Source organism: Hippopotamus amphibius, chromosome 3 (genome assembly GCF_030028045.1).
Source record: "Hippopotamus amphibius kiboko isolate mHipAmp2 chromosome 3, mHipAmp2.hap2, whole genome shotgun sequence".
NCBI lineage: Eukaryota > Metazoa > Chordata > Mammalia > Artiodactyla > Hippopotamidae > Hippopotamus > Hippopotamus amphibius.
In genome coordinates this window covers 190,423,199-190,444,140 of record NC_080188.1, presented here as the reverse complement: position 1 = coordinate 190,444,140, position 20,942 = coordinate 190,423,199, and the positions used below count along the sequence as shown (strand labels likewise).

The 20,942-nt window shown below is 40.9% G+C and overlaps 1 protein-coding gene across 2 annotated transcripts; it reads right to left on the bottom strand.

The window, feature by feature from the left end:
* Positions 1-4,260: 4,260 nt before the first annotated feature.
* RGS13 (regulator of G protein signaling 13) lies at positions 4,261-20,407 on the bottom strand. Of its 2 annotated transcripts, XM_057729936.1 has the most exons (5): positions 20,363-20,407; positions 19,807-19,875; positions 16,251-16,312; positions 5,676-5,842; positions 4,261-4,537 (listed from the first exon to the last, which is right to left on the bottom strand). In XM_057729936.1, the coding sequence occupies exons 2-5, from the start codon at positions 19,869-19,871 to the stop codon at positions 4,355-4,357; spliced, it is 477 nt and encodes a 158-aa protein (XP_057585919.1). In that variant the 5' UTR covers positions 19,872-19,875; positions 20,363-20,407; the 3' UTR covers positions 4,261-4,354. The 2 variants fall into 2 exon arrangements, with proteins under 2 accessions (XP_057585919.1, XP_057585918.1); XM_057729935.1 differs by lacking the exon at positions 20,363-20,407 and having other exon boundaries at positions 19,807-19,892.
* Positions 20,408-20,942: the final 535 nt, after the last annotated feature.

Genomic DNA, 20,942 nt, shown 5'->3' with positions numbered 1-20,942 from the left:
CACCAATATGTTATTTTTTTCTCTAAGGTTTGATTGAGTGCCTTGGGTTTCTACCTGGTTCTGTAGTTTCCCTGTAAGACTTTCTCTGGTCAGTGACTCAGCCATGCTGACAGCTCCCAGATCTACATTTCCGCCTCTCTCTGGAGTCCCGGTGTGGCTTGTGGACACTCACACTCAGCAGGTCTCCCAGTCCTGCTCACCTAGCCAGGCTGCCCTTCTCGGTGCATGGCATCCGTCCCTGCCCCAAGGCTCAGGTTAGAAGCTTTGGATCTGCCTTGGTCTCCCCCTTATTTCCTTTATCTGACCAATTTGCAGTTTCTCCCTCACAAGTGTCTCGCTTCCTCACGTGCCCAGCTCCGGCTGTCATTGCTCTCATTTGGACTTTTACGGCACCTAATAGTGTGATTAAATTTGATTGAACACGGTATCAGGACTTGATATGCATTAAATATACAACAGCCTACGAGGTAGATGTTGCTAATGTTCTTGTTGATTATCATTTTACAGATGAAAACAAGGTTCAGAGAGGTTAAGCAGTTTCTTAAATTCTCAAAGCTGCTAACTGTTGGATTTGAACTTAGATCCGATTTCAGAGCCTCTACCATCTTTTAAATCTTCCTAATTGCCGCACAATTTCCCTTCTTGAGCCCTTGCTTCAGTCCACACTGCTTTCCCTTTCCTCTGAATGATCTCTTAATTACTCTTCAAGAATCGTCTTACACAGCATCTCTTCGCTTCTTTCCAGATTCTCCAGGGTAGAAGTAGACGCTTCTGCTGGAATTCTGCAGCACTCTGTACATGCATCCACTTCGGCCATTATTATTTTGTATTTTAATTATCAGCTCACACATCCCTGAGCGCAGAAACCTCATCTAATTAATGTCCATATATACAACATCTGCACTCAATAGGAGCTGGGTAGGTTTTTATTAAAGGAATGCTTCTATAAATACTGTTTGTTGGGGAATTTAATACTTGCTCTTTTATTTTTATAGGAAAGTTATTCATTTTTTTTCTACTAAAACATAAAAGCAGCAGCTGGGAATATCTGCTTTTTAAAAAATCATTCAACATCTGTTTATTCAGTGGGAAATAGTACTTCAAAGTAGCCTGAACAGGTAGTTTTTTTTTTCCTGTATTCTTTATTATTATTTCTTTTATTGAGGTATTGTTAATTTACAATATTATATTAGTTTCAGGTGTACAACATAGGGATGCAAAATTTTTATAGATTATATTCCATTTGAAGTTATCATAAAATATTGGCAATATTCTCTGTGCTGGTCAATATATCCTTAGAGCTTATTTATTTTATACACAGTATTTTGTACCTCTTAATACTTGCTTTTTAAACGAATTCCCATCCCTTCCCCTTTTGGTTTTCTATTAGCAACATAGGGAGATTTTAATAAGAAATCCCTTTCCATTTGTCCCCCAAGTTCCCACTCCTGTTTGGTATGTGGTGACCTCTATTTACCCTAATATCTTTGTTCTCTCAGCCTCTTTTTCTGTGCCATCCTATATGCCTGTATCCCATTTTCTCCAAGTTTTGCCTTCTGCTAGGCAACAGGTAACGTGTCAGTACTAGCGTTTCACTTCTTACTTAAAGCTTGAGTTCAGATGCCATTTTTCATCTCCCATGACCGTGATGGGAATTTCCGGTCTTACATATGGGAAGAGTATTTTGGGGCAGTGGGATCTTATGATTTTCTTCAAATCACACCCTATTATGTCTTTGAAGAAAGCTTCATGCATATCTTTTCTCTAATCATCCTTCCAAAACTGATAAACTTAGCAGTTGACGAAACTATGGTGTGACTGATAAATTATAAACAGGAAAGTGTTCATCTCTGCCAAGATGGTTGAATATGAATTTTACAAATCTCTGTTGCTATCTTTTTTTGGAGAAGATAAGACCTTATTTTGATGAGGGAACAATGAAGGCTTATCTTGTATATCTCCAGCATTCAAAAATGTGTATCGAAAAATGGGAAAAAGTCATAAATATATCCAGGTTCTGATATCAGAACTCTAACAATATGTTTTTAATTTATTAATCTGAAAATACTAAGGATAAAACAAATGTGAAAAATGTGTTAATGTGAACATATTCTTGTAGCCATTTGATAAATATCAATTTTTGTATTGTTTAAATAAAATGAAATTATTAATTTTTAAAATTGCTAAGAAAAACAGGATTTAAAATAGTAAGTTTTATGATCTGAAAATGATCTGAAAACTATTTAAACTGTCAGTCACTTGAAACACATACTTCCACTTAGAATTCTTGAAGAGATAGCACTTTAAGTTTAAATTCTCTGTTCCTAAGTGAAAAATTTCAGAACTCCCTCAACTGGTATTAGACACAAAATAGTGCATTATCGACTTCCCCATGAAAACATCAATTTTTGGAGGAATTACTCTTCAAAATGAGTCCAAGCTTGAAGGAAATGATGAATGCATTAGTAAGGGGATGTATGGCATACTCCATCAACCAGCCCCAATTCTGTATTTTACAGACGAGGAAACTGAGGCCTGTTGGTACTAGAGGTACAGAGACACCAGGTGCATGAACAGGTGCTAATCCAATTGCTTGGTCTAAAGCTTTTTGTTTCTTGTCCCCAAGTGGCACCTTGTTTCCCCAATGCAAGGTGGACGGGCTGTGAGGGCTGGGCAGAGGGACTGTATTTAAGGTAAAATCAGCACATATAAGCAAAAATGAGCATTCTAGACCTGTCCTGTATTGGAGTGCAAGGGGGAAAATAAGTAGAAAGGATGCCAATTATTCCGCTTATTCGTTACATCAGTGTTTGGCTGATTTAGTATAATTAGCATAAGCAGGGCTCAAGGTGTCCTGAAACCAGGTGTCTCAAGGCCATGGATGTATGACCTTTCTGACTCGCCCATAATTATACTCATTTGCTGATGGAGCTAGGTGAGGAGACTGTTTGAAACACATGGAAACTTTTTTTTTCTGGCTTATTGTGCCTAGGGATCATTATCAAATTCAGATATCTAAGACCTAAATGTGTATTCTTATATTGGTATTTTTATAAGAAATTAGATTTAGTGGATTAGATAAAATTGAATTACTGTGGTAACACCTTCTACAGGTAACTAGAGCCCCCATTAACCAACTTAATACTTTTTAACAAAAAAAAGTCCTCTTGCACAGCTAATTCTCTAAATATTGATTCTATGTTATAATAATTCTTTGTTTAATGAGAATAATTCCAGTTAATATTTATTTTCATTTGATACAGCTTAGGTTTATAGGCATTTTAAAATAGTAATGCTATTTCAGTCAAATTTGAGACCTGAGAAACACTTTTCATAATAAAGCTAAAAATCTTTATCAAAAATTTCCTACAGTTAATTCTTTGGAAAAGTGATAGTACATATTTTAAAGAATATTAATCCATTCCTGTGGAACATTCATCCTATGCTGTGTGCTGAAGAAAGCAAGTGAAACAGATATGACTTCTTTCCTCTGGAATCTTCTGACAGATTCTAAGAAGGTTCTATGACAGGGCAGGTAAAATCAGTCTTTTACTGGAAAAATAACTTTATCATGTCTTTGAAAAAAAATCACATATTTGTAAAATTTTCAGTTTATATTTGGATTTATTGATTATCAGGACCATGATGGATTCACATTGTAAGGAAAAAAACCTCAAAATAGCAGAACCAAATTTTCTACCCTATAGCAATATAAGTATAGAAATAAACGAGGAAATTTATACATTTAAATAGCTTAGACTCATTTGGAATTTTTCATATGTAGACTAAATATGCGATACAGAAGTTCAGTTATGAACATAATAGTAGGAAAATTTTACAGGTAAAATGTCTTTCAAGAACACATCTTTTTTACATTGCTCATGATATAATACAATTGATTATAGTTTGAGTACCAAGTTTGTCTACTAATTAAAGTTATTACAAGCATTCAATCTAAAGAATACATTCATGCTGCAGACACAACTCATAAAGCTACAGGTTTTAAAGAACTGATCTGTGCATTATGACAGCAAAATTTCATTAATAAAAAAACATCCATTTAGTTTTCTACAGTAAAAACTTTATTGTATTGATGTCATGAAGAAAGACCTTCCTTTTCCTTATATATTAAGTGAGCTGCATAGGTATGCTGTAAGTTGTGTTATTTGTATTATGAGAGTTGTAGATTCCATCCTTTTCGGGATCTGTTTCTCTTTGAGAACTAGAAATCAATTTACAGTTTGATTTCTTCTGTTTCATTCCTACTCTATTTCTGATTTTTTTAAATATATATTAAAAGAACAAAGCCAGTACTTTCAGTATACCATCTTCAATTTAAACTTTTGAGTGTCAGTCAAGAATTGTTGGGTTGAATAGTCTTCAGAAGTTTCTGGTACATTTCTGACTTTAGAAACCTGGGATAGGAATCCCTTTCCATGTGCATATACACTATTTTTTGAGCTTCTTCAAAACACGTTTGAGTGGGTTCTTGAATATTTTTGATGATAGTTTCTCTTGTCGAACTGTCAATGTTAATCTGAAAATTGAAATTACATGTACAGCATAAGTAGGCATAATTGAAGATGAAAATAGGATGGAAAGGTTTAATTTATTTCCTCCTCTCCTTTTCAGTGGAATAGGGTAATTTTGTTTGCAGTTTCATTGGTATCTTAAAAGACTACAAGAAATAAGCTCTCCTTGCTTTTTAAAAAGTAGACATCCAGCTCCACATCCCAGATTTAAAAACAAACAAACAAACAAACAAACACAGAACATGAGGCCCAAGACCAGGGAAATCTCAGAAACCATTGCTTACTTAGGCTAACCCAAGTGGTTTGTTAGTGGAGTCTGCAAACAAGGAAGTTTATGAAATGGAGGCCTCTTTTAAAGAAAAGGGAAGTTTGTGCTATTTTAAAGTTTATCTTCCTTAACAGTCATGAATGTTGATTGAATTGAATATGCCCTGAAATGGGAAGAAAGTACAGTGGAGAAACAGAGGAGAGAAGTGGTCATTTCCATAAACCAAGTATTTTCCAGACAAGAGTTTGAGGAACAAGTCAATAACGTTGGACTCTCCTGAGAGACAGGAATCTCATAAACCACCCTCTACCCTTATCCTTTTGACCGGAACTTTCATTCCTTGTTCTCTCTCCCCCAGGAAGAGTCTCAGCGCACTCGTTTCACTCACGACTCCGCTTTCTTTCTGCAGTTGTAAGTGATCGGCAGTAATGTCAGTGTGAATGTTTGCTGTGCTCGCTGGTTTTAAACTAAGGGGAGCAGTGATGGCATGGGCTTTGCCCCCCTCCCCCCCCCCCCACCCGCAGAAATCACCACGTCTGTCCTATCTGTTGCTCCTTGTAGCAGAGTCAGTTCTTCTTAGAAGAACTTCTTTTTTTTTTTTAACTTTCCTGGGAGTTAAGATCATTTAATGAGGAGAGGCTTTGGAGCCAGACAGGCCTAGCTTTCCCACTTAACTGCCATGTGACACTGAAGAAGTTAAATTAACTTCTCAGAGTCTCAGCTTTCTTATATGTAAAGTCAGGTTAACAGTACTGACTACACAGCATTGTAGGAGGTGCTGGATGTAAAGTGGTGGCACATGTGCGCTTGACAGACCCAAACGCCTTCCCAGGATGTGCTGACTTCTGGTTGCCGGCATTGTGAGGTGTGGTTACCTCTCTAGGGGACTGTGGCTGGATGTAAATCCTATAAAGCTTCTTTGCCCTTGAAGTTCTGCTCCTCTGTGAGGCAATTTTCTTATAGGTTTCACACGCCATCCAGAATTTAATATTCTCATCACTGTGCTCCGTTTTTAAGTATGCTGCATAGACTACTGGACCATCTAAAAGTAGGGGAGAAATCAGTTTATTTTCATGGGTCGGAATGATAAAAAAATCTGAACAGCATGTAATGCAGTTTAAAACTAACATCTGAATCAGAGCTCCCAAATTACTTAAGTAAATATTATATAATGATACACACACACACACACACACACACACACACACCCATCTCACTTAGATCTCTGCATCTGAAGCAGTTTTGACAACACCAGTCAGTGGTGGGATCATTCCTTCATTCCTTTATTCTGTGTTACTGAGAGAAAATGCCCACTCGTGTGGCTGGGTCTAGGATAGGATAGGTCACAAGGACCCAGAAACAGAACTTATATGGGATTGGTGGACAGAGCTCTGATCATGAAACTGGCATGGAAAACCTGAAGACAATCTGGAGCGTAAGAGCAAGGTTTAGAATCTAAACAGGCAGCTTGGGGTTGAAAGGAAAATATCCAAACCATGTAGAAGTGGTAGGTAGGTTGATCAGGCCGTGGAGCCTGGGTGTTTCTCATATTCAGTTAGAGGAGGAGAACATGGATAATGAAGGATTCAGCTTTGTATTCATGGCTTACGGTTCACACCAGAAGTGAAGGACTAGGCAGAGAATGGAATCTGGATAGCGTGTTGGAAACTGTCTCAACATCTAGAATAGGACAGTGAGAATGTGCAGAGCAACCAGCAAGTGACACGTGATGCCAGAGATGATTATCCTCAGCTTCGGTCTTTTCTGAAGGGAGAAGATACGGGCAAACGTGTGGGAGGAACTTTTCCAATTGAGGCACTATTTTGTGCGTGCCAGTGTTTGAAGAAGAGGGTTGAGTTTTTGCAAATCTAACACACTCATCAGAATCTTTGGGGGGGGGGATCAAGTATTCTCAAGATTGAGGATGAACACTCTGAGGAAAGTATTAAACTTCTTTTGGTGACTAGGAAGTCTCTTGAGATATCTGAGAAATTGACAATGTAACTTTCCATTGTGACAGAAATGTGTACCTAGGCGTATTGAACATGTGATGAAACGTAGGATTTGATTAACAGTATCTTAGTATTGTTAGCTGTTACAAGAAATAATAGTAATCAAAGAGAATGGCGGTAGTGAGTAAAATCATATTTTCCTAGGTCTTCCCACTTGAGACTGGATCTAATGAGTTTCCTAGCACCAGAAAGCCAGGCTCCTTGACTCCTTGGCTTCTACTGCTCTGTCACCACTGATACAAAAATAAAGGCAACAACTAAGGTATTTTGTGTTCAAGAGAAAAACTCAAACAGAGGCAGATTCTAATACTGCCTTCTAGGCAGGCATTAGGGTTGGGGAGAGCTGGCGATCTGCAAGGAATGTGCTGTCCTAGGAAGACACGGAATTAGAGCATGGTTAGGTATCATCAGGGGGCAGCAGCAGCCTTCACGACGTGGGGTGGGAGATGGTTCAAAGGAAGCATCCTTTGACTTGAGAGGACGGATGAGCTGAGGGCAGGGCTTGTATAACAGTGTAGCACAGGAAAGGATGTGGATTCCATGTTTCTACCCAGTGGGAGAATATATTTTACCTTAAATTTAAAATGAGAAGTTTATTTTCACAGCAACCAACTTTAAGATGTGCCTCACCTCATCACAGACACAGAAAGCTGGGGTCAGAGAATACAGATGTAGCAATGGGTATTCCTGTTAGAGAAACAGCTGAATAGGTAGGCAGACCAAAAAACAAAACAAATCAAAACAGAAAGCCATTTCTGGCCTAACAAGTCAAGCTGGAAGCCAATAATTTGCAGTTTGTATTGAAAAAACTACAATTCTATTTAAGAAAATATCAAGCAATTTTTTATACTTTGCACTTAGAGAAATTTTGACTGAGTGCTTCATTAGGAACAGAAAATAAGGATCCTAAAATAAATGAGTTATGGAACAGGAGAAAAATAAGCTACCAGATGAAGTCTGCAGATCCTGGAATAAGACTTAGCTGCCAGGCTGCTCACATGGGTTGAGTGGATTGGGGGGGAGGGGGGGCGGGGGCAGGGAGAGTTAGGGGGATAATTCGGAAACCAGTGTTTGATTCCCTGTTATAGTATTCTGAATTTGTGTTTATGTCTAGCTTAATTGTATAGTAAAATGTTTAGGGATTCTTATTCTAGAACCTGCCTGCATCTGTATCTTCCTTCTTGAACTTCCCTCCTGATTGAGTGGAGGAAGGGTCTTTTGGGGCCAAATGGTTCAACAACTCTCAACATTCCCAGGTCCTCGCTGAAGAAGCCATCTGTGTGTTGCCACATATATATGTATATTTTTCATTTTTTATTGGCATATAGTTGTTTCACAATGTTGTGTTAGTTTCTACTGCACAGCAAAGTGAAGTAGGCCACATATATTTTTATATAGATACCTGCTGTGGTAGATGGTGGTATTATTCTCAGTTATTCCTGCCCTTGTGGGCGGATGGTACTTTCATGTCCCGTTTATTTCAGCCTTGCTCATTGGACTTGTGTCAACCAGTGCAGTCCATGCACAGTGCCATGTGCAGGTCAGGCAGAAGCCTTCAGGACCATCAGGTGTTTCTGCCATTGCTCCTCTCCCTGCCCTGAGAAAGACACGTTCTGGAAGAGCTACTCCTTTAGTCTGAGGCCAGAATAAAGACCTGCCACAGAGCTACAGCTGACCTAGTCATTGTGTAGCATGAACAAGAAATGCACCTTTCTTATTGTAAATTAGTGGGATTTTAGTACCATGTGTTAAGATATCATATCCTAGTGAAAGCTGATCTGGACCACTTGAACTTGTCTGATATTTCTGATATGACACTGGTGTGTAGAACAAGTAGACTCACGATTGGTATGTTTTATAGAATTTTGTCTTCATTAGGTTAATTTTTACATTAGGCAAGTTAAGCATCTGAAAATGCCTTTGTACAAAAGCGTTGTAGGAATCCGAGCAGTTATTAAAGTCAGAACTGAATTGCTCACGTCAGAACTTCTGTTGACTCATACAGCAAGGGGCTTACAAGGTGGGAAGGCCTTTTCCAAATCCGGCGATGCAGCCCAGTGTGGTCCATGCTGAAGTTTTAAATGATGCTCCTTTCTGAGCAGTCATGCTCCAGAGAGCATGATTCTGCTTGAGCAGAGTAATAGGGATAAACAGCAGAACTGCTCATTAAACTGAGAAGATGGAAGAACTAGGTTTATGTTACCTATAGTGTACACTTTTTCCTTGAAGAATGAAAGTGGTGCTTTTGAGACTCCCTAGGGTGTTCTTTACGAATTAGTCACTGAAATTAGTATTTCTATGACACACTAGGTGACACATGCTAGTATCTTGATGTAATTAGAAAGGAAACATGACATTCCTTTTGTCTGAGTCAGAATGGCGGCCTGTCTATTCCAGGATTGTTTTCTGCAAGGCCGCAAGGCTCATGGCATGCATTAAATCCTGAAAGTGAGCTGCGTGGCAGTTTGCCATCAGAAAAGTGTCTAAAACAATATTAAGGCCAGTTTATTTTTAATATGTACCACTAGGGAAAATGAATTCCTGAATTCCATAATTCTGCCAGCCTCTGTGCGAAGTTTTAAAGTAAGTCTGTCTTATTGAAATTCTCTGGTTTGGATTCTATGATATTAATCATTTCTGATTTTCCTTCTAACTTCTCTTTGCTGTATTATTATAAAAGCAACTTAAAGTTGTTTTTAAATACAGAAATTTGTTAACAACAACTTGATCTATTTCCTTTCACTCTTTCAGTCCTTTGTTCATATTTAACTTTCTACCTAAAAGGTATTCATTCATCTTCATAAATACAGACACATTCTCAAATTTCCTTATTGACATTATACAGTGAAAGCAATTTTGTATCACTCTTTCATATTTAGTATCATGTAGCAATACTTTCTCTTGTTTACTCTTTTTTTTCCTCCTGTTTACTCTTAAAGATCATGTAATAGTCCATTGCAGGACTACTACACTGTATTATATTTAGCCATGCTACTATTATTGAATATTTAGATTATTTCCCCTTTATGTGTTGTAACTTATACTACATTGAACATTTTGGTTTATAAATCTTCATATCACTAATTATTTCCCTAGAATTAAGAGAGTAGAATTACTAGATTGGTGATGTAGTATTTTTGGAGACTCTTGATACCTATTGTAAAATTGCTTTCAGAAATATTTCATTGTCTTTCATTAGTAATAGCAGTGTTGACATGTCTACACACTCCTTCCATTCCAATCAGATTGGGCAAAACCAGTGACTGGTAATTATTTAAATTTTTGTGTTTTTAAAATATTAATGCTTAAACATTTTTTCTTTCTTCCAGACCATTTCGTTTCATTCTGTGAATTTCAATTTTTTTGTCCATTTTTCTTTTGCATTGTTACCATTTTCTTGAATTTCCAGGTCTCTTTATATTTTAAAGACACTATCTGTTTTATTTATGGCATTATCTTCTGTTTTACATGTTATTTTTCTTTATGATTTGGGGGGAATATTTGTAAACCATCTATTCTGAAAAAGTCTAAGTTCATCCATCTGATGTGCTTTTAACCTTTTCTACACTTTTATTAGAGAAAAATCTGTAAAATAAAAATCTGGCCGTGACCCTTTATTTATAGCCTTCAACCTTTCCCATCGCTCTAATGGTAAAACCCCTACCTCTCGGCAGTGGCTGAGAGCCCGAGAGCATACCACACTCTCTAGCTCTGCAGCCTCATCCTGTCACCCCTGAACATTGTCCTGGTTTGAGCCTTGCTATTCCTGGCCAGGTAGTGTGTTATCGCCATGCTGCTGTACTTGCAATTCCTTCTGTGTGGTGGGCTTTGTACCCTGATCTAAGACTCAGGTTTAGTGTCTCAGTTTCTGGAAAAAAAAAAAAACAAACCTTTCTGAAGCCCTTGTCCCCACAGCAGGTTAGCTAAGCGCTTCCTGTCACCTGACAAACAGTGCCTAGTCCACATTTATTTTCATTCTCGTTCCATCTCCCTCTGTACCACAGTCTGTTCTGTTTGTTGGTTTATCTCTGATACTCTCCCCTCGCCTGCAAGCCCGTTGAGAGCGAGAATTGCAGTTCCCTCACCTTCGTGTGCCCCGTGCCTACGTGCTGCCTGAGAGAGAGCAGGCACCAATGCAGGAATGTTTGTCGACCCAGGCTTTTGGGTCCCTCATGCTTCTGTATTTTGAAGAGAGTCTCTATAATGTTTGAAAAGTAAAGAGCCAGGCTTTAATTATTCAGCATCCAGGAAGCACCAAAGACCAGAGGATTACACCTTGCCTTGTGGTTACTTTTCAGTTTCTTGAAAGCGAGACAGAAAATGCACTAACTGAACAGGGAGGTCTAGAAAAGGCCAGGTGTTGTAGTTGTTTTGTTGTTTTCCCTGCAAGGGGAACACGTGCGTGAGCAGTCAGGGAAGACAGACGTGCCAGTGGGACGGGCTGAGGCGCGGCAGTGTCGGGGGTGTGAGGGCTGGTGAGGAGACCACGGCAACTGCTCTGGGCAGCAGCGCGGAGAGTAAAGCAGCACGGGATCGCGCAGAGGAGGAGAGCTGCGGGGAAGCCCAGCAGGGAACAGCGGCACCCCTCAGGGCCCTGCAGTGTCCGCCCTCTGCCCTGTGCGCGGCACGGAGCAGCCCTGGCACCTCCAGCTCTGCGATGATCCTGCACTCTCCACCTGGCACTTGCAAGGCTGTCCGCGACGAGCGTGATCATTGAGAGAGGGAGGGAAGCGTTCAGTACATGTAGGGATGATTTTGACCAAAATTAAGATTGATGAAAATTCTGGAATTCAGAACACTTGCCAGTCCAGAAGGGCTTCATTTGTTTTTGCTCTTGTGTCTGTGCTGCAGTGAACGGAACAGGCCATGGAAGAATATACAACTGTGCTTTCTCACTTGCAGTCATCATCGCAAATATTAGAATGGGCCATGAGCGTTAGCCCGTCATCCTACTATCCTCCCCTAACATTGTGGCTCTCCAAATCTCCAGCAACTATTTGCTCTCCCCTCCCTTTCACCATGCCAACTCATCCTCTCCTCAGCTCACTGCTGATGACCCTGGCTCAAGCTTAGCTGAGAACATGGGTTTAATCAGGTGGAGATTCCCTCATCTTCTCTCCACCAAGTTCACCAACCTACCTCCACTGGTACCTGCCCTTTCTAACTGTCCTCCTGAGAGGGAAGGATCCCAGTTCCTTTTTGGGTTGGCCAAACAGTTCATGTGTGGCTCCCACCTAATTCTGCTTTCTCTGGTTTATTGAAATAGCCTTCTAACTAGTCTCTCCGCTTCTTTTCTTCAGAAGAGAACCAGCAGGTACTTTTATTGATTTTTTTTGTTGACTTACAATATTACATTATTGTCAGGGATACAGCATAGTGATTCGATATTTTTATAGATTATACGCCATATAAAGTTATCATAAAATATTGGTGGTACTCCCTGCGCCGTATGTTGCATCCTTGTTTCTTACGTGTTTTATACTCAGTAGTTTGTAGCTCTTAATTCTCTCCCCTCCCTTGTCCCTCCTCCACCCTCACAGGGTATTTCTAAAAGCATATTAACGCTTGTTATTCTGCAGTTTAAGGTTACTCACGTGGCCTGTGAGGCCCTGTGCTCCTGTCATGCTTCGTTTCTTTTGGTTAATTGAAGACACTAACCTCCCTCATACGTCGGGGTCTTCTGAACACGATTTTCCTCTGCTTGGACGGCCTCTGGTCATTCAGTTCTTAGCTTAAATTTTACACCTTCCGACAGTTTGTCTCTAATCATCCCACTGAATCTCCCTCTTACTTCTGCCTTTCTTTGCCATAAGGCCTGGTTTTATTTTCTTCAAAGCACTTCTTACGTTCTGGAATTAATTTACTTATTAGTTGGCGTGCCTGTGTGTCTCTCTCGTCCCTCTAGAGGGTGCACACGAGCTGAGCACAGTGACCCCCCCCAGGCCTCCTTCACTGTGTTGTCTGGTGCCAGGAAGGCGGGCCAGACACACGGAAGGAGTGAATGACTCATCCAAGGGCATTAGTTGCAGTTTTAAACTTATTTTTCTTTATATTAAGCATACTTTAATATTAATGGGGAACCTCTATCCTCATCTTCTGAGATTTGGCCAATAAATATTATATATGTATGCACCTTCTGCATTCTTCTCTGATATTTTAATCAAAATCAGAAATAAAACTAATTAACCAAAGTTTAGATTTTAATTATGCCTTAGTCTGGACCTTTCCAGTTTGTAGAGCCCTCAGGTTTTAGGTAATCATTGGTCCCCTGGTCATCTCAAATGCACGTTTCTGTATCTTTTCTAGTTCTACTGGATTTAGCCACCAGAAATACAGATTTCTACTAGGTTGCCATTAGCAATGACAACAGCATTTTCCCTCCACTTTTCCTCTTAGTGATGCCCCACACTTTAACAGTACTTTGGGATGCAATGCCATATTTTAGGTCAGCTTTATTCAAGGAAAAATCTTTGATAACACTCAGGTATTTCTATGGGGAGGTGACTCATAGTTCAGACAAACTTTTCCTGATCCATTCAAAGTTATTATTTTATGCCCATTTGAAAATGATTTTTTCCCTAAAGTCTTGGATGTTTGGAAACTTGAAGGACTTTCTATCATCTGTAAACTTGGAACTTTTGCAGGGTACTTTCTGGTTCATTCATTGTGGAGATTTTTTTAATGAGACCTATATCCACACCAAATCCCGAGGAAAACTACACACTACATTTCTTCATAGAAAGAAGCACTTATTTGTCTTTACTGCACTTACTTCTTTTAAAACCATTTCCTATCTTTAAAATACTTATAGTCAGAACTCTTTATCATTTTACAACCATCTGAGTCATTTGAGTCCCAGCTTAAAATTTGCCTCTTGTGAGAATCTTTGCCATGTGGGTTTCTGAACTACATGTTCTTAGGAACTGTCTTTTAGTCTGTGTGTTGGCACCTGTGTCTTAGCTAGGGGATGCATCTTACGCCTGTCCTTGCTCAAGGTAAACACACTGTATCCTCTGGCACATTTAACGTTTGTATTCTTAGTTTTATCTTTTGGATTGCATGTCCCATGGAATGATTTGTTTTATCATCTTTTTATTATGTGATTGTGAATTTGTACATGTATTTCACCGTAATTCAGTTTCTGGTAAGATTGTTACCCTGTTTTGGGGGATTTTTGTACAGAGCAGTGTGCTGTCGTCCTGTCCTCATTTTCGCTTTCAACTTTACTGAGTCTCATGATGCTGGACCTCTAAATGGCTAATTCCAGCCAAGATCCCACTTGAACATTTTTTCCGAGTAATTTTTATTCACTTTGTTTATGAGGCTGCCAGGACCGGCACAGAAATTCTTACACAACATGGTTTGGTGTTTTGATCTTTTCTTACTAATATTTGTCTTGTATTTATTCATTGAACATTTACTGCATGCCCGTTAGGTACAAAGCATGATTTCAGCCTCCGGGAGGGAAGATGAAAGGTAAATGAGAAGTGATCTGTGCTCTTAGGGAATTTACAATCTAGTGAGAAAGCAGCTGTGGAAAAAACCCATTACACAAAATCGCTATAATTAGAAGCAACATAAATAATGATATTAACAAATAGGAGAGAGAGAGAAAATATTTCCAGGAGGTTTCCAAGAGGAGAAAGTGGAACTTGAATTTTACCTTTAAGAATGGGCAGAGTAGATAGAGGAGATGGAGAGGCAAAAGCCTGGACCAGGAGAGTCGGAGACGTAGAAGTTGGAGCAGTGGTCGCATGGGCAGAAGGGAATGTTATGTTTAGGGACAGAGCTGCAGGTAAGTGTTAGAAGGTGCACTGGGTTAGGTATAGAGTCCTGAAAATCAGATTGGAGATTTTGGACTTTTGGATGGGCAACACAGAAAAAGGAATGTGATTCAGGACAAGCACTTTCTTACTAAGAGAAATAACTCAGTCGTTGTGGGCCTCCTCTGTATCAGGCGTTGAGCGAGGGGTTGTGGATCTAACCCGTGCAGTGTGCTGAAAAGATATGTGACATTCTGCAGATGAAGGATGATAAACTCCAATGATGAGTCTGGTGATGTTGCACCATGTGGATTACTGGGGGTTGGGATGAACTGTGAATTATTAGCAGAGGATCAGTCAGTATAGCCAACTGAACATACACTGTTGTCTCTTCCTCCTATACCAATGTCCTACAATTGACCGAAAAGATATATATCTTAAAGTTTGCAATCATGCTGGCAAACTAGATCACAAACTATGAGGTACACCTGAAAAGTGAGAGGTGGGGGCAGTGGTGTCAGAGAAGAAAGGGTGGCCTTCAGTGCTCACTGGGAAGGGATGCTTCATGAGGAGGAGCTCAAGTGGTGACGGAGCCTGGAGCTGTGGGTCTCAGCACTGCGGGGGCTGTGAAGTGAGAGCCAGGCCGGCTGGCCAAGGTGTTTCAGTAGGAGTAGCCGGGGGTCTGCCCCTGCACCGTGGCCCTCCAGGCCAGGCAGCGACAGCTGTCTCTGGACCAGGGGGGCCCTTGAATTGGGAAGAGCAGGCAGCACCCCAGGAACATGGCGAGCCCGGGGGAGACAGGAAGCACCCTGCCCAGAATAACCACTGGCACCCCCGCCAGTTCAAACACTGGGTAGCACAGCCAACTCCCCTCCCACAGTCAATAGGTGTAAACAGAGGAAACATGCACAGAGAGGCTAACAGGGAATCTCAAATAAAAAGAGGTCTAGAGCAAGTAATTAGCAGACATTTAAGGGGAACAAACTGCATTTTGAATAAAGTACCAAGGTCAGCAAACAGACGACTTTTCTTTGAGCGTGCCCTCATCTTCCTCTGTACCTGTCTTCCGGTGTTTACCGTTTCCTACAGCCTCCCAGTTTCCTACCCCAGAGGCGGTTGGCTGCTCCTTCACATTTCATCTTCCTCTTGTTCATGGCTGTCATCTTCCGTTTATACCACCCGAACACTAAAGCTTATATATAACTAAATATGGACTTATATATAAAGTCCCACTTGAATCAGACGCTGATAAAATGAGACGCTCTCAGGAGTTTTGGGATATCAAAACTCAAATGTATTCTTATTTCTCAAGGCACTAAGAACAGCAAATTGTTAGTTGTTTTTTTTTTTAATTGTAACTTTAGAAATATACTGCCTATGGTAAGGCAGTATATTTCAGTATGTGTTACTATTTAAGCATATTTTCCAAGGGATTTTACACATATACTTGTGAAGAATAAATATTCACAGTGACTAATCTTGCTTTAATTAACACCAAAGAAAATAATAGTGGTTGACATGGCAAACTATGTTCAGGTTTCCTTTTTTTAACTGTGGCAGTTGCCGTTTAGAAGGCTGTGAGAAGACCAGCACACATACATCATCAAGTTCCCTCCTTTTCCTCCAAGAATAAAACTGACTAGTTATTAAAAAATGACGTATACGTGGTACTCACATTTCGTAGCCATCAACGTTTCAAAAGACTGGGCCCACTGTAATGCTTCCTCCAGAGTGAGGCTTTGAAAAGAAATGAAAGGTGCTCATTGCGCTGAAATATTCTCGGCTTTTTCTGAACTAAACAGAAATATGCTATCTTGAAAATAATGCCAAAATATAGTTATACTGTATTTGTGTGTAGTTTTGGATGGAAATTTATTTCCCAGTGATCTTTTACATTTTATTTTTACTTTCTAAGTGGTTAGAATTATAAAAAATATAAAAGCAGAAAAAACTTGAAAATCTGATAAAATAAATTTAAAAAGATAAAGAACCAGAGTTCTACAATCTATGTAGCCCAAGTTACCATTGTTAATATTTTGATGTATTTCTTTTTAGTTTTTTGGTTGTGTGCATGTTTCTGTGCTTTTGACCAAGAAGTAATCATTCTCTATGTGTGTGTGTACATACTTTATGTGTTTGTGTGGTGTATATACACACACACACACACACCCTTTTTTTTAATTTATTTATTGGCTGCGTTGGGTCTTTGTTGCTGCACATGGGCTTTCTCTAGTTGCTGCGAGCAGGGGCTACTCTTTGTTGTGGTGCACGGGCTCCTCATTGTAGTGGCTTCTCTTGTTGCAGAGCACGGGCTCTAGGCACGTGGGCTTCAATAGTTGCGGCACATGGGCTCAATAGTTGTGGTTCACGGGCTCTAGAGCACAGGCTCAGTAGTTGTGGCACGTGGGCTTAGTTGCTCCGTGGCACATGGGATCTTCCCAGACCAGGGCTCGAACCTGTGTCCCCTGCATTGGCAGGTGGATTCTTAACCACTGCGCCACCAGGGAAGTCCCACACACACCCTTTTAATATGCCTTATATGTCTTCACAATTGTCTTAATAACTATTTATAGTGTTATAATTTATAATTATAGATTTATAATCACTGATGGTCACTGTTGTTTATAGTGACCATGGAGTATGCTGCAAGGGGGCATTCCATAGTGTACATAATTATTCTCAGTGAGTGTTTTGATCATTTCTAATTTTTCACCAATAAAACCAAATGTAACCCAGCTGTCATTGAGGCTTGCCATGCCCACAGTTAAGGTAATTCCTCAGCAGGTTAACAGAATTAGAATCAGTACTTCTAAAAGGATAAACTGTTGTGTGCTGTGCCACCGGCAATGTGTTTGCTCGTTTATTTACTAGAATCTTATTAGAGTTTATCTACAAAACCTATTGACGTGCATAACTCTGTATTTATTATGTACAAATATTTCCTTGGTCAGTTATTGGCTATATATTTTTTTAATTGGAGGTTTTAGTTTTTATTACTGTGAATAATATGTCAAGTTACATTTGACCGAAACAGTACGAAAAAAGCTTTTCACCATTTTGAAAGTATCTGTGGACGATCACTGGCCTCGAGACTTCAATTCTGTTCATTTCGGTGGGCTTTTCTGAGGTGAACTGGCAAGTGACTGTTCTTACCTATGAGTTGTTTTCCTCCTTTAAAATGCTCAGCGCATCCACTGGCATTCAGTGTATGACACATTCTTAAGTTTGCTGTTTTTAAAGCTGCGTCGGATCAGAGGCCACAGCAGATACAAGCAGGCCCTGCCCTGCGGCTGTTACCTGGTGTCGTTAGCTCAGGGCTCAGTGTGGAGGGGACGGCCATCGGCGTGAGCGGGCACTCAGCACGACGAGGGAAGGTTAGCCGAAGAGGTCCAACAGCGCCCCGGGACACGGACGCACGCTGGGAGTCCTGGAGGTCAAGCGCCCCGTGTCTCCTGGCGCTGGAGGCGGCACCTGCTGGTCGGGGCCGGCCCGTCTGCGTGGGCGCTGAGGCGTCGCGGCGCTGCCCTTGCGATGCTCTCAACCGACATTTCCGTGAAACCGTGGCTGCCTCGCTGCTCCTTTCTCTTATGAGAGCTCTAAACCCAGAAACCTCAAATAACCCCTCTCGGTCCCGCGAAACGAAAAGCGGCAAGGTGACCCGCCGACCTCCGTGTCGCCCGGGAGAGGAGAAAAGCTGCCGTGCGGCAGGAGATGCCTGGCTTGGCCCACTGTCCTGGGCTGGCTCCAAGCTTGGTGCTGGTGGTCGCCGGCGAGGGCGTGCCTGGGCCCCTGACCCACGAGCTTCAGAGATCACGACTGGGGTGGTCAGCGCTGGGGGTAACGTCGGGAAGTAAAATGTGGTTTTGGTTGAATCCCATTTTTGCTTGTAGTTTTTCTCAGTATTTCACCAATTTCATGCTGTCCCATGGCTACCAGTTTCCCTTAGAATCATTCTAAACACCTTGGTCCCCTCAGCCACCAGATTTTCTAATAACAGTCTCCATGTTTGTGTCCCCTCCTTTCTTCTGGGCACAGAGAGAGAGAGCAGGTACCGAGCAGGTACGGGAGCATTGAGACGTCACGAGATGGTGGAGAGAGGAATGAGGAGGGTTTGGAGTCTGATAGTCCTGGGTTCTAATTCCTGTGCGGGACTTAATAGTTTTTGGTCTAACTTAAAATCTCTGAGATTCAGTTTCATTATCCACACAGTTACCCTGAAAATTGTCAGGTCAGGAACAGAAAGCACTTCTCAAGTGACTGCTGTCTCCTGACTTGTGGGGAACATGAACTTGCTTTCCTTGGCCTTCGCCTGCCCTGATGGTGGGTCCCCGGGCAGGTAGAAAGAAGGCAGCATGGATGGTGATGCTCTGCGGGAATCGTCAGCAGAAGAGAAGACGCTCTTCCCACGCTAGCCTTCTCATCTCCTTCTTGTCACACAGGCCTGTGCAGTTCAGCGGCCTCAGCTGGTCAGTTGAAATGCTGAGCTTTGGGTCTTCCTGTCTCTCACCCACCATCCCCCACGCACACAGTAGCTGGTCAGCATTTCTGGACGTTTGGGTGCCTCGGGCTGGGAGCCTGCGCAGCAGGAGCTCTGATTATAGCGGGGATGTGTGGCCACAGCTGAGTCTCCACGCGGATGAGTTCAGGCTCTCTGGTTAACCTAACAGGGATCCTCGGCCTGGAGATTCTTCGAGGTGAGCAAGTCCAGTCAAATGGTTTGTTACCCTCCTCAGGCATTACACTTTCCATTTTAACATGGCTACTGACCCCATCTGAATGGCTTCATTTTGAGTTACAGCAAAATGTAGAAGAGACCTGGGAGCTTGTTGAGCACTGAGTTACCCCTCCAATCTGATGTCTTCCAACCAGGGGTGAAGGTCTGGCACTTTGTAGATAGAAGGTTTGAACCACATAAATATTTTGGATCAAAGAATCTTGTTTTAGCATATAAAATTTTAAGAACATAAGACTTTAAAAAAACCTAAGAATGTTTGTTCATAAGACTCTCTAAAAGACATTAAACTTGCTGAATTCTCAAGTGTAAACCATGAATAATGAAAACAGAACTTTAGCGTAATACATGATTGCCCTTCTGGTGGAGTTACTCATGTGGAAATGCAAATTTTACTTTCTGAGCAAAATATATTAAGACAGCAGTTGAATAAACATACACCTACTTATCATGTGATGAATATGCATTATAATGGTAATAGAATTTCCACGCTACTTACTTAGAAGGGGGCCTCTTAGAGTCATCTCTGCACATCTTACAAATCCAACAATTCCGCCTGCTCATTTTTCTAAAGAGATGCAGCATATACTTAGTATAATTTAGTCATTTAAGATGATTATATGTTAGAGTCAATTTCTAAAGAACAAAGTTATAAATCATAAAAAATAGGGCTGGGTTCTTGAAGTTAACGGAGCACAAGCACTGGTGGGGACGGAAAGGACAGGAGAGAATGAAATGGCTCATCTCATAAATATTTTATAGGAACATAGGTGCTCTGAGTTGTGACTTTAGAACCCATCTGGCCCACCTGCTCTCTAATAACAGCTTTAAAAAAATACAGCTCTCCAAAAAAGATCTTTCCATGTAGGGACTCCCAGCAATGAATTCACTGACTCCCAAGTCTTCCCACCTTGGATAACTCTTATTTGTGGAAAGATCTCTCAATATACTGAACAAGACGTGTCCTCTTTGTAGTTAACCAAATAAAATAGTGTAGATAGCCAAATAAAAAATAAGCCTTTTTCAGGGTGAATTCTGAGTGGAGTGTTGCTTACATGGCTTTCCCCGCTCTGGTCAGTGTAAGTTTGACTTTAAGATTCGGGTGGAGGTTCGTCAGCCCAGGCTTTATCTGGCAATGTATGGCATAGAAGGTTTTTAATTCAGGACTTGGAGAAAAAAATTCAGACATTTGTTAGAAATAATTAAATCCACACTTTACAATGAAAGCAAATATTTTGCAAAATGTATATTCACACTTATCTGCAATGAGTTATAAAGGATAAACTATCAGTTATATATTAGTCTTCATTGATTCATTGGAAACATCTGTTGAACGCTTGTTACGTGCCAAGTTCTGGCTGCCAGAGGTCTGCATAGATCCTGTCTTTCCTCTTCTTGTCCTCACTAACAAGCAGTGAAAATTCATGTGGTGGGGACTTTGCGACAGGAAATACAGGGACCCATGAGTACACACGGGAGAAGAACCTAACTGGACCAGGGGGTGATTAGAGAAGGCATCCCGGTAAAGCAGTAGCTGAGCTGCACTACTGGATGTGCAGAAATGTGCTGAGGGAAGGAGACAGGCAGCTTGGGCCTGCATCAGGAGGCAGTGGGTCAAGTCCTTATTGAGGAAAT